The sequence below is a fragment of the Suncus etruscus genome, chromosome 4, assembly GCF_024139225.1.
Source record: "Suncus etruscus isolate mSunEtr1 chromosome 4, mSunEtr1.pri.cur, whole genome shotgun sequence".
In the NCBI taxonomy this organism is placed as follows: Eukaryota; Metazoa; Chordata; class Mammalia; order Eulipotyphla; family Soricidae; genus Suncus; species Suncus etruscus.
In genome coordinates, this window is record NC_064851.1 from 80,115,342 (window position 1) to 80,129,996 (window position 14,655).

Sequence of the window (14,655 nt, forward strand, 5' to 3'; positions counted from 1 at the left end):
GAGTCAGAGCAATAGCGCAGTGGTAGGGTGTTTGCCTTCCACACAGCTGACCCAGGACGGATCTGGGTTCAATCCCCCAGCGTCCCATATGGTTCCTCAAAACCAGGAGTGATTTCAGAGCGCATATCCAGAAATAACCCCTGAGCATCACCAGGTGTGGCCCAAAAACCAAAAAATAAGTAAAAATGAGGAACAGTACCCCACTCTATCAGCTGAGAGATAACACAATTGTAGGGTGTTTGCCTTGCATGCAGCTGACCCAGGACAAATGGTGGTTCGAATCCTGGCATCCCATATGGTCCCCCGAGCCTGCCCGGAGCGATTTCTGAGCACAGAGCCAAGAATAACAAACCGAGTGTTGCCACATGTGACCCAAAAACCAAATAAAATAAAAAAGAGCAACAGTTGAGTCTTCTATTATTTAGCTTTTTGGGGGTTTGGAGGCCACACAGTGCTTCAAGGTCCTTTCCTGACTCTGCTCAGGAATCATGCTAGCAATGCTCGGGCAAATATTTGCAGTGCTGGGATTCACACCAGATACCAGCCACAGCCACATTCTTGGCAACTGCCTTAACATTTGCCCCATCTCTTCAGCCATTTTGTTTCTGGGGATGGTCCTGGGGATGGCCACCAGAGTGGCAGACAGGATGCATTTGCTCTACCGTTGAGCCAGACCACCAGTTCCAATGGAGTCTTGAGATTTTTCTCTAGTTCAGAAACTGCATGTATGTAAACTCAAAATTTTAACCAAATAGATACTATGTATATGCATTTTTGATGTAAATGTTTTCATTTTTTTATTTGGAAGTTAATGGCATTATGTGTACAGCTGCCATGGCTGTACAAATAATTAAGAATCACCAAAACAAGCGACCAAATGGGTGTATAGCAAGAAGAGTGTTTACCTTTTATGCAGGTGACTCGGGTTTGATCCACAACCACCCATATGATCCCCTGGGCCCCACCAGGAATGATCCCTAAATACAGAATAAGAAGTCGACCCAAGCACCAAAATGTGTGACCAAAATAAGACAAACTAAAAACTAACGTTTCCAGTGAAAGCACTGCAATTTTACCTGAACCTCAAGTCGCAAACTTAAAAGAGATTTTTTTTCAGTGACAATGGTAATAACTCTGTGCGTACGTGTATACATAGACAAACTGTAGAATCACCATTATTAGTATGTAAATCTAGTATCTGTAGATACTGACAGTATCAGGACAGTCTTGAAGATGTATAACATGAAATGCAATGCTTTTTAAAACCATGTTGAGTTTAATTCTGTTCTCTTCTCCCTTCTATGCCCCCACAAAAGAAAGCTCTTATTCCAATAAGAATTTATTGACTGGAAAGCTGCAGTGATACATTCATCTGTTTGTTTTGTTTTGGGCCACACTCAGTGGTGCTCAGGGGTTACTCCTGGCTCTCCGCTCAGAAATCGCTCCTGGCTGGCTCGGGGGACCATATGGGATGCCTGGATTCGAACCTCCACCCGTCCTGGGTTGGCTGCATGCAAGGCAAATGTCTGCCACTGTGCTATATCTCTGGCCCCTGAGTTCATTTTTTAAATGGGTTTTTTTCTTCTGAATAAGCAGCACTTCACTGACTCTTCTGAATTTACCCCTAGATTTCTGCTTATAGCTCACAAATTAAAATACCCTTCTACTTAAGTCTTTTTGTACACAAAAATTCAAGAATGATGAGATTTTTCAAGCTAAAAGAAATATTAGAAACTTGTGTTTTAGACAAAGATACAAACATAAGTGGCTTGCTTATGTTGCAGCAGTATCACAATCCTTTTATCTTACTCTCATGTCTCTATAAAACACCACTTTAATGGTATCTTTCTTACGCTGTCAATTTCTTGTCTAGCTTTCATCTTGCTTTCTCTGTGTTACATGATTTAAGAGTACATTCAGCTGCTTAGATCATGTTTGTTTGATCCTTTACTAAAAAGCAACTGAGATGCCAGTGGGCGTAGCTCAGATGGCAAACTAAGTCTTGCATGCTAGAGCCACTGGGCTCAATCCCAGCACCACAGTGTATAGCCCCCACAACAATTTAAAGAAAAACAGTAACCTGTAGATAAAGCAGTCCTGTGGCCTGTTAAAGTTGAGCCACATTAACTTTCTTCAATCTATTATTTGAATCATACAGTCTCAATAACATGATACATTCTCTCATCTTGTCATTTTTGCAAAAATACCAGTCTATCCTTAGCAGAAATAGTCTAATATCGGACCTTATTTCCCTCATTAACAGAAATATAGTCTCCATGTTTGTGATTTAATATGCTGACTATAAACTGTGCTTTGGTACCAATAGGAGACCAATAAGGGGCTGGTGAGAGTTCCACAGGTTGAGCACAATCTTTTTAGAAGGCCTGGTTTTGATTCCTGCTGCAACATGCTCCCTTGAGCACTGTTGGAAATGAACCCTTAACCACAGAATGAGGGTCTGACCTAATAAGGAAGACTGAGTCAATATCCTAGAAAACCTAATAATTGAGCATCCAATTGAATAAATCCAAATTTATGTAGTTTTCAAGACACAACAAGGTCAAGGAAAATCATCAGGTTAGTACCATTTGTTAAAGAATAAGAATTACCTGGTAGTTCTTGGGAGAAAAGGCACAAACCTGGCATGTGCAAATTTTTGAGTTTGATTGTCAGCACCAAATACCCACACACATCTGGTCCTGGGCACAAAACTTTCCTAAACACTGCTACCTGCCTAAGCATTGTCAAGAATGACATTGGGCTTCCAATGTCACTTGCAGGGATTCTTCCAGGGATAGCCCTAAAAAATAATAATAACAATAATAATAATAATAATAATAATAATAATAATAAAGGATTATCCCAAGCATGCAAAAGAGCAACCATGCCAACAAAAGACATGTAAATTCCCAAGATCTTTTAAATGCCAGTTAAGAATTTCAGTAACAAATAACTAAATATTTTCACTGGAAAATTCTACATAAAATACCTTTCCTTTCATATCAACAAATATGAATTTTTTCATTTCATATTTCATTCAACAAATATGAGTTTTTTGAGTCTGTTACCTAGCAGGCTCCACACACAGTCTCCTCACCAAGCTCAGTCATTGAATAGACCCCATTATACCACAGGGACTTTAACACAGCAGCATTTCTGAAGTATTTTCCCACCTTGACCTCTTCTAACCTTGTTACCTTCTGTGCCTCACATCTCATCCTACTGGTTAATTGCCTTGTTTCATGCTGTGACTCCTCTCCCCACTTACACTTTTTTCACCCGAGTTCCCTCTGGAGCATCAGATATCCATGGGGTGACTATATGGGCCCCAGTTGAGAAACACTGCATTAAATACATGGAGTGTGAAGACATAGCAGGCTGCCTTAAATAGAGTGATTCTGAAGAAACAGTATTTGATGGGAAATATTTTATTGGGTAGAATAGTGATATGCTGTATCATGTTCCAACTTACCTAGACCTTGTTTATCATATCTATCAATCAGAGGTAGTATTGAAAATAGCTAGTAGCTAATAATGCTGGACAATTAGATTAGAAGTTTGAACTGGAGTGCTGGGGCAGAATCCTGCCTGGCTATTGCATTAAGTTTATCTCTTCCTTTGGGAGAAAGAAGAGTTGAAAGGAACCCTCAACTACATACCCATATTTTCATGTATACTTAACTTCTCTATTCAAACAGTCTAGATTAGAATTCGAACTTGAGGGGCTGAAGAGATAGCATAGAGGTAGGGCATATGCCTTGTATGCAGAAGGACAGTGGTTCGAACCCCGGCATCCCATATGGTCCCCTGAGCCTTCCAGGAGCAATTTCTGAGCATAGAGCCAGGAGTAACCCCTGAGCACTGCTGGGTATGACCCAAAAACAAAACGAAAAAAAGAATTCAAAATTGAACAAACCATGGTGCCTAAAAGGAAAAGTGAGCTGGGGAGATGAGGGTGGGGGGAAGATTGGAAAAGTGTCTGACATAGTGAGGGTGGGGAGGAACAGTAGGGAAATTGGGACTTTGGTGGCTGAAAATGAATACTAGTAAAGGGATGGGTGTTGGTTGGAACATTGTATAAAACACCTCATCAACTTTTTAAACTGTATTCCACAGTGATTTGATAAACAAAGAAAAAGAAAATCATGAATTATTTTCAAAGGATTAGTTTGACTGGATCTTACAAGCTAGTATTTTTCTATATAGTATAAGGATAAACTCAAACAACATTAAGCTTCCTTTTTTCCGTTTTGTTTTTGTTTTTGTTTTTGGGTCACACTCGGCAGCGCTCAGGGGTTACTCCTGGCTCCATGCTCAGAAATCACTCCTAGCAGGCTCGGGGGACCATATGAGATGCCGGGACTCAACCACCGTCCTACCTCCATGCTATCTCTCTGGCCCAACATTAAGCTTTCTTGATTCAATTTATTGTTATTGCGGTTGTTTTGTGGAGGACTCCCAAGTGGTGTTCTAGGCCTCAGAGTCACTCCTAGTTGATGCTGGTTAAACTAGGCCTGCCGTTCAGTGTGAGGGCCTAAGAATTTGGCCTAAAAATTTTGGCTCAAGGCCTGCAGTGCTTGGGTGCAAGGGATCAAACTGAGTTGATCAGATGCAAGGTAAGCTCCTTAACCTTCAGACTTCTTTCCCCTGATTTAAATAGAAATATAATAAAATTATTTGAAAAAGTTCATTAATTTCCAAACTTGGGCACACTAAAATACATTGTCTTTTTGGATGTGATTCATATCTTTGTATAATAATTTCAGGTGGTAAGTCTAAGCATCCAAAAGGAAGACACAAGGTTAAATTCAAAAAGATGAAACAGTTGGCTAGTACAGAAAGAATTACGTTATTGCTTAAAAGGCAAACACATTTATCGCCATAGCAAGTGAACACTTACATTAATTGAACTTGGAGAACCTATTGTATTGTCAAGTATAATGATCTTTTCAAATGCGGTCTTTATTTTTAATTAGGCAAAATATGATGATGAAGCAGGTTTCCTGGTGTTAGCTTTACAAAATCTAAAAATGTAATACTTAGGAACTGCAAATCTTGCAGTGCCTATACTCACAATAGAATCTTCTATCTAAGGCAGAAATGCTTACATGAAAAACTGATTTGAACTAAACATTATAAATCTTGAACTTGCTTTCATTCCTGATGTAAATATTAGTGAACCTTCTGTCAATTCTAATAAAAGTCTATTTACTTTGGTGTTCTTTTTCTGAACATGTCAAAGAATTACAAACATTTATATGAGAACCTATTGCAACTGAATTAAATACAATTGCTAAGAAAGTGAAAGGGTTGGGGCCTGAGTGATAGCACAGCTGTAGGACGTTTGCCTTGCATTTGAACAACACAGGACAGGACAGACACCAGTTTGATTCCCAGCATCCCTAATGGTCCACTGTGCCTTCCAGGAGTGATTTCTGAGTGCAGAGCCAGGAGAAACCCCAGAGAGCTATTGGGAGTGAACCAAAAACAAGAAGAAGAAAAAAAAAGAAAAGAAAGTGAAAGGGTAATTTGTTTTTCTTTGACTTTCATCTCAAGAAGCAAAACAAAATTGTACTAAAAGGCAACTTAAGTGCCATCTTTCACCTACAAAAAAAGCAGTGACTTTTTAACACCTATATGAGGATTCTTATAACTTTGTATTTTCAGAATCATTTTTGAAGATTGCTGTGTCAGGAGATCATTAAGAGATGTATGTCACTATTATGTACATCTGAGTTTATTTATCTGCAGGCCAAAGACTATCTTAAACAAAGGATCCTCACACTGCAAATTCTCAGTGTTAGTGTCCTTCCTCAAACACAACAGGGAAGTGCCAACTTCCAGGTTGCGCTAGAGCCAAGAGTTGCTTCCAGAACTTGCAAGAGCTTTCCTGGCATCCAGAGCATATTGACAGAGAAGTTGCAAAATCTTCCTATTGCTCCAGTAAGCTGCCATTTGGCAGGGATTTAAAAAAATAAGTACATTGTTAGTCAGACCTATCTTATAAGACCTATAAGAATGCAACAAAATAAGTTGCAAACATACAAGTCTGTAGTTTCTCTGACCTCCCCATACCACCACCACCACCACCAATTTTTCAACAGGAAGGCAAAAATAGGTCCTCTAAATGGGCATCTTCTGTGGTTAGAGGTCACTTAGCAGGACTTGGGGCCACTAGCATGGATCTTGGGTTCTGACAGCTTGAGTTACTACTTAGTCCTCTACCACCTACAGGTGAAAAAATCGAGGCAAGCAATTTATCCCTTTCAGTATTTCCTCATTTGTCTGGAAAAAAATGACACTTCTTATGGCTGGCAAGGTGGTACAGTGGATAAGGTACTTGAAGCCTTGCATGCCACTGACCCAGATTCAATCCCCAGCACTGTTATGGTCCCCTGAACATGGTCAGGAGTGGCCCCTGAGCAATGAGCCAGGAATAAGCCCTATGCACAGATGGTATGGCCCACAAACAAAAACAAAAGAAAGGTGTTTTTGATGTGGTTTTTGGAATAATTAGGAATTAGAAATAATCTGTACTTGCTTATACAAAGTAGTCAGATCACATTAACAGTGGCCTCGCAACTGAAGTAATTTTGTATTTCATTGACCTTGCTGTCCTGGTGGTTGTGGCAGGGGTGACAGTTGTATCTGTTCTTCACAAGCAAGTCTTCCAAATCCCAGGGCTGCCATCCCTCTTGCCTCCCATCTAATTCTCCCTGGAAGTTAGCTTTGGCTCAAGGGGACATGGGATAGTCTGGAGTCAGAGCCCATGGTTCCTGGGGTTCAGGAAAGGTGCTGCTGGCTTCCAGTGGAAAGAGCAAGGAAAATGGCTAAGCATCCTAAATGCCCACTGAGGTCTCCTTTCCCCACCAAAGAACAATCCAGCCTGTAGCAGAGATTACACAAGGATTAAGAACTTCTAGGTTACATAATAAGCATGATAAATTCTAGAGACAGGAAAGCCATAGCAACAGTCAGAATATATATCACACATTTCAAACTCTCCATGAAGAAATGGAAGACAGTCTTAGAAATAAGCATAATAAGTTTAAATAACTATTGAACAGGCTGCTTTATGGGTGGATGTGGGTGGGTGTGTTTGAATTTGTCTGAAAAAAATAAATAGTACACCCCATTCTTGCTTCAGATATGAATATGTGAAGCTAATCTCTATCAATCTAAAATAAGAGGTAACTTGTCCTGCAAAAAATATGTCTATTATTGACATATAGACAATAATGCTATATGTCTTCAATCCTATGAACTAAAAACCATGGTAGGTATATTCAAAAACTGATCAATCTTGACACCTCAGATTAATACACTTAAAACTTAAATGTATAAAAAGATTTGATGTATAAAAATACTTTTTGTATATATGTCAACATATGATTTTTATTTATAACAATATAAACAAGAATATGTGACATAATCCAACAGAAAGTGGACTAATACTTTGTTTTTAGAGGTAGCACTGTGTAAACTAATAGTGTAAATAAACATTATAAACTATATTATGCTTTTAAGTAACCTATGGCTATTAAAAGCAGAGGACCACATTTTTAAATCTAGCCAAGTTGGTCCTCTCACCTAAATGACTTCCACTAATGTATAATGAGGTTTTAACAGAAAACCTTTATATTTTAAAAAAATATCACTATTGAGCCAGAATGTTATATTTACTTTATTTTTAAAAAAAAAAAAGCTAATATTTTCGTTTTTTCCCTTGAGATTTGGTGTTTTAGATCATTAAAAAAAAAAACACACCAAAAAACAGTATCTGGTAAACAGAACTCTACAAGGGAAGGTAAAAAAAATAGTCAAATATCAATCAATATTCTCATTTCTCCCTAAAAATCTCTTGAATGATTTACATAGTTTTCTTGCTTCCTCAAGAGGTGAAAATAGCAGATAATGTAGTTAATTTATAAGAGAATAGTTCAGTTTAATGTTATTCTACTTCTCTGAAAATTTATACTTTAAATAATTTATAAGGAGAAATGCGTAATCCTGCAAATAGAATGCTATTTATTGTTTGAATTATCAGGGCCCTGAATTTTCTGTTTAATTTTTTTAAGGGATAAAGGTTGACACTTCTAAAATACTATGTAATCATCTCCAGAGGGAGAGAGACTCTGGTCCTGAGCCCACAATCTCATACAGAATACCAACTGAGAGTAGTGAAAGTTCAGTCTTTGAAATTAAGTGTTTTGTTTTTTTTTTAATAATTCTTTAGAACTTGACAGCACAGTCAGGTTTTGCCTTTCAGAGATTGGGTTCGTAGTCAGAAGAGGTAACAGTAAAGACATCCAAATTTTACTTTGTAGTTTCTTTCCTAAGAACAAAGAATGATTTAAGGCTAAGTGTGAAAAGAATCTTGAAGTTCTTGACAGTCTCCTCTTTGAATCTCAGTGACAGTTTTGGGTGTATCTGAGTACCCAGTCACAGCTGAGTTTATGCAGAGGAAGAGGAATGATTGAATTCTACAAGACTCTGAAAGAAGCTTCTTGACCATGTAAAAAGTGGGGGTGGGGGGAACAAAACTGGAATACATTCAGTAAGAGGGGTCTGGGTTCCCCAGCAGTACATATGGTCCCTAGATCTACCAGAAGTGACCCCTGAGCACAGAACCAGGAGTAAGCCCTGAGCACCACTGAGTGTGACCCAATCATCCACCACCCCCCCCCAACCAAATAAAACTCACTAGAGCTGACTGAGTTCAAGTCTAACAAAAGTCCCTGTGTTCAATAATTAGCCACAAATGAAGATCTCACAATGCAGTAACAATGAAAAATATATAGGATTTATTTTAATGTGGATGAATTAATATATTAGGAACAAATAAAAGATTTTAGGAGAAAGTAGCATGAATGGGAAATGTTTTTCACAAGTTAAATGGAAGCAGGACAGAGGAGTATCCTCTGTTAGAGACCACCAGGTAGAGTCTGGATCCAGGGAGAAGGAGACTGTTGGGAGGCAACTGTGTCCTTACAACCGAGCTTAGGGTTCCCCCAGCCACATGATAAGCACCAGTCTGCCTGTAACTTCAGTCAAGAACACAATCCCTAGGGCCCAAGCGATGGCACAGCTTTAGGATGTTTGCCTTGCACGTGGCTGACTCAGGACGGACCTCGGTTCTATCGCCCCAGCGTCCCATATGGTCCCCCAAGCCAGGAACGATTTCTGAGCACGTAGCCAGGAGTAACCCTGAGTGTCACCGGTGTGCCCACCAAAAAATAAAAGAACACAATCCCTGCCTTTAGAGAGATCTAGGGGAGATGAACAAGTAAATATAAGAATATAAAAGCACAGTCGTGGACATAATGCATTCTGCAATCAGTTATTGAACAGGTCCTGTTTAATGAGGCCTTATCTCCACCTCATATTTACCCAGCTCAAAGTGTAACAGCTGCTTGCATTGAAAATGTCCTTCTTCAGGAACAGCTGGGGTTTAGATAAGTCTTTGTAGCTGTAAAACAGCCTAAAATCCTTTAGTTCCAACTCCTTGAGGAGGCTGTACCAGAACCGCACCACACTGCTGTCACTGCCACTGACCTCAAACCCAGGCCAGTGGAGATGGATTTCAAAGATGAGCTGTCCAATCTGTTCCAGGACATCTTCCAGAATCAAATTTTCCAAAACTTTCCATTCTGCACTTTCCAGATCTGCTTTGAGAACATCAATCTGTCAGAAAATGATGACACAAGATTAGCAGATTCAGTAAATGTTAAGAATACCATCTTGAAAAAAAATATCATCTTGGTTTCAGGAGTATCTTGCTTCTCAAGAAAGTGGAATTTAAAAAATAAATTTTTTAGTTAGAGAACTTTTTCAAATGGCCATGTCTGACAAAAAATTCCATCCCCACTTAACACTAAATGGTAGATAACATACTAAGAACAAAATGTCAGGTAGGCAGCTGGGAGATAAAACAAAGGTTAGATCATCTATCTGACATGAGCTCAACTGGGGGTTCAACTCCATGAATTATACAGTCTACTGAGAAACAATAAAAGCTTTTCTGGAGTCCTCCAGGCACTAACGAGTTATCCCCAAATTTCCAGGGCCCAAGTAGCATCATAGCACTGAATCCTGTGTTAAAAAGCTGTCCTGGTTAACTAAGAACCACATGTGAGGACACAAGGCCTCTGGAGCAATGCTTTAGAGGCCTCCCTTCCAAAAGACAAAAATTCTAGACACAAGTCACACTTGGTTTCCAGCTTTCTGAGAATGAGTGCTCAAGAAGGATTTAGATATGGAATAAGAATATAAATGAGAAACAAGTGTAACCCAGAGCTCTATGCCCACAGCCTCTCCCCCATCAACTTGTACTTGGATTCATGATAGCCAAGTCTTGATGGAACTGAGTGGGAGGATGAGGAAGATGCATAGTTACTTAGAAATCCCACAGGGAAAACAAGAGATCTCGAACCAAATTTATGGTACTCCTGTGTAAAGGATTCCTGACTACCCATGGTTTGGGATCCTCAGGGAGAGAAAATAAAAAGAATATACCAACATAGTGTACTAAGACAAGCCAGTTCTTCAGACTTAAAGAATACACTCACATTTAGGTGAGAGGGAATACAGAAGAGTACAATGAGAAATTTTGCGATCAATAAAATTATGAGAAATCCCTCTGTTTTTCTGGCTCTGCACAAAGGCCATTAGAATAGCTGAACTTCGGGGCTGGAGAGATAGCATGGAGGTAAGGCATTTGCCTTGCATGCAGAAGGTTGGTGGTTCGAATCTCAGCATCCCATATGGTCCCCTGAGGCTGCCAGGAGCGATTTCTGAGCATAGAGCCAGGAGTAACCCCTGAACACTGCTGGGTGTGACCCAAAAAACAAAACAAAAAAAGAATAGCTGAACTTCAAATTCCTCTATCAAGCAATGAAAGCTGATTAATTCAATGTGTCTGGCTTGGTACTAAATGCTTCTTCCTGCAATATTTATTTAATTGTCTGAACAATTCTGCAAGACTAATTCTGTTCAATTACCTCTTTAAAGTTTAGAAAATGCAATCAGAAAGTGTCCAGCCCAGTCACACAGTTGGAGAGTACATTTGACTGTGCCTCTCTACAAAGCCCACATTCTTAACTTCTGCATAGTGATAACTCCCTGTGCTCTGCACAAAACTAAAAGGCACCTAGTTTGGAAAATAAATTGCTCAAAGTGACAGTTAAAGGCCAATAAGTTCACCATTCCTTATTTGCAGAGTGCTTTTTAGCTTTAAGGATTGCTTTCTGGGCTACAGTGATGGGTACTGTACTATGGGTAGGGCACAAGCCTACCGTGGATTTGATTTCCTGGCATCTTATATGGTCCCTCAAGAATCTTCATGCTTGATATGATTCCTGTGCTCAAAGACAGGAGTAATCTCTGAGTAGATGTGGCCCAACCCTCCTCCCTCAAAAAAAGAACTGCTTCTCCATACATGTCTCAGTAAAACTTCCCTATAGGTAGACAAGGATTTGGTACAAATGACTCTTTGTTGCCAAGGAATAGCTGGAGAGCTGAAGTGAATAGTTTGGTCTCTGGAAGAAAGGAAGAGCAACTTCAGGGGTGAATACCAAGGAAGAAGAGACTGTCCAACAGAGAAAACAGCAAAAGCTGGGTGTTAGGAGGCAAAATCATAATTCTAATAAGTTGCTTAGAAGGGTCAGCATCAATTTCACCTTATAATCAATGCATTCTTTTTATTCCTCATCCTAGAAAGGGCTTATAACCTGCCCTTGCATGATATAATTCTCTCAAGCTGCTTAAAAGGTAAACAGCCTAATGTATTTGCCAGTGGCATAAGAAAGAACATCTGTTTTCCCTCACACTGAGCTACTAGCCTAAAACTCTCCACACAGGCTTATTGTAAGTGTGTAAACAAACCCTTTAGAGACTAAATGTCTCTACAAAGCGTGGAATAAGCAGAGATCATTAATGGACACCTGCTAGAAATATTAAGCACTATTCCTTGGAACTAATATACATGTTATTCAGAGTTGAAAACTGAGAAAGCCTGGAAGTAACATAGAGGCAAAGTCCAAAGGTCTCAGGGGCCCCTGTGGCCTAGAGGCCTAGTATCTGTACATAACTAAACCACTAGACCATACATGATTGAAAGCATTGGACCTAAACTACAATAATTATGCCTAAAAATGTATTTCTCAAGGAGTCAGCATGGGAGGACCTGGGATCACTGGTGGAGATACATAGTTACTGGTGATGAAATTAGAAATGCAAACACTGTACACCTGAAGTCCTAATTATAAATAACCTTGTATAAATCATAGTATCTAAACTTAAAAAAAATAAAATAGCTTGTTATGTATGTAAACATTTTAATGGGATTATTATGTTACTGACCCTACCCTGATTGGTGACCTGTCATTCTGCTCCCACCCTAGGGTGGTACCTGATTCTGCTCCCACCATTGGGTGGTATCTGATCCCACCATTGGGTGGTACCTGATTCTGGGGCATAAAAGCAAAGGTCTGTGAAAGGTGAGGGGCTTTTTTTCCCTGTGGCCTATTCTTAGGCCTTTTGGCTTCGGCCTCTTCACGGAATAAAGAGCTGTTTTCTTCGGAAGCCTGACTGCCTGTTGGCTTTCTTCCCGCCACATTCACCTCAGAACCGCCGACTGAACAGGGTAACAGACGGGTGGTCCGAACTGGAGGAGAAAGGCCTCATCCTCCATCTCTCCATCAGTCAACCTCTTCAGCGGCTGACTTGCAACAATAGCTTTGTTCTCTCTCTCTCTCTTGTCCCATCTCAGGTTTGTCTGCAGAGAGAGGGACTGTGGTTTCTCCCATCAAACACAGCCAGTACTGCCTCCAAAGTCATCCACAAAGCTGCTTCAGTCTCCCACCATGGTCTTGATCTCCCTGCTGTCATCTCAGGTTTGTCTGCTGAGAGAGAGAGACCCTGCGGTCCCTCCCATCAAACTATTCTTCCCAAACCGCATGGATTCTGGCTTGTCTTTGTGAAGACATTTCAATTTATATTAACTATTTCCAGGCAGATTGAACCTAAAACTTCTTTCTCTTAGAAAATATACATCTCAAAATACAGATGAACAAACCAAAGAATTAGTTGGCAATATTTTTATCATACTTAGATAACCTCACGTTTAATTAAAAAAAAACTCTAAAGCAGATATATCTCTAGCCACCTTTTATACAACTAATTTAATAAATCACTTTCTTAAACAACTTTGAAACTCCATCATTTAATTCAATAAATGCAAAGAACAATGGGGAAACTAAAGAGAACAACTGCAAAAGAGAGAACCCTGGGCAAATTTCCAAGCCCACCAAAACAACTGAGCCTGAGGATCTAAAAATCAACACTTAATTTTTTTGGTTTGTTTTTTTTTGTTTTTGGGCCATACCCGGTAACATTCAGGGGTTACTCTTGGCTATGCTCTCAGAAATCGCTCCTGGCTTGGGGAACCAGATGGGATGCCGGGGATCGAACCAAGGTCCATCCTTGATCAGCTCATGAAAGGCAAACGCCCTACCACTGTGCTATTGTTCCAACTCCAACACTTAATGTTTTAGCAACAGATATCAAGAAGCCACTAGCCTGTAAAATTAAGAAATCTATAGATGAACAATTCAATCAATTAAAAAAAAAAACTCTTTCAGAAGATGAGAGAATCCATACAAATGAAATTGAGGAACTAAAAATCATGTTAGCAAGCCATAGTAACAAAATTACACAGGTGGAGAATAGCGTAAATGAACATGAAGACAAATTACAACCAGCATTGATAAAGGAAGTCAAAAAAGAAAGGTGAGACAAAAGAAAAAAATATATAAGGCACTTAATTGTAAAATAAATCCTCACACATGTGAGAACACCCCATACACATATTTCCATGCCCAGGTGGATGGATATGATAAAGGTAGGGTAGCAGCAAAAAATTAATAAACCCAACCAGTCAGGAGAGAGTCAAAGAGTAAGTTTGCCTCTCACCTCTTAGTGTCAGGAGAGAGTCAAGGAGTAAGTTTGCCTCTCACCTCTTAGTGTCTGCACACCAAAGCCAATCTGCTCTTTCTTTATTTATACCAATTCACAATGTAGGGGAAGGTCAAGTGATCCAGGTAGGCTTTTACATATCATAGGGAGAGATTTAAAAAAATAGGAAGATGAGGGAACACCTTTGTTCTGAGTTAATATCTGGGTGTCATCTTATACTTAGTGAACAAAGACAAAAGAAATAATCTTCAAATTATAGGAATACCAAAGAGGGGAGGAAAAAGTAAAAGGGGAAGAACGAGCAGTGAAGAAGATAATAGAGAACTTTCCCACTCTCTGAAAAGAGGCTGCTATACTCATCTATGGATTTTAAGAAAAATGAAAGACAGTCTTGCACTAATTTTCAGAGACAAAAGAGAGGAGGGCTGGGATTTACAGCCCACTTCATGAACCTCACCACAAAGAGTGATGAGGTTAGTTAGAGAAATAACCACATTGCGAACTATCCTAACAATGAGAATGTATGAGGGAAATGGAAAGCCTGTCTACAGTACAGGTGGGGGTGGGGTGGGGAGGAGGGATATTTGGGACATTGGTGATGGGAATGTTGCACTGGTGATGGGGGATGTCCTCTTATATGACTGAAACCCAATCACACTCATGTTTGTAACCAAGGTGTTT

General features: G+C 39.6%; 1 protein-coding gene across 1 annotated transcript in view; it reads right to left on the reverse strand.

Moving 5' to 3' along the window:
* Window positions 1-9,146: 9,146 nt before the first annotated feature.
* METTL24 (methyltransferase like 24) overlaps window positions 9,147-14,655 on the reverse strand; it is a 184,184-nt gene continuing 178,675 nt past the window's right edge. The window contains exon 5 of the mRNA XM_049771207.1: window positions 9,147-9,684. Coding sequence (XP_049627164.1) covers window positions 9,370-9,684 — 315 coding nt within the window. The 3' untranslated portion in view covers window positions 9,147-9,369. The remainder of the gene's footprint in view (window positions 9,685-14,655) is intronic.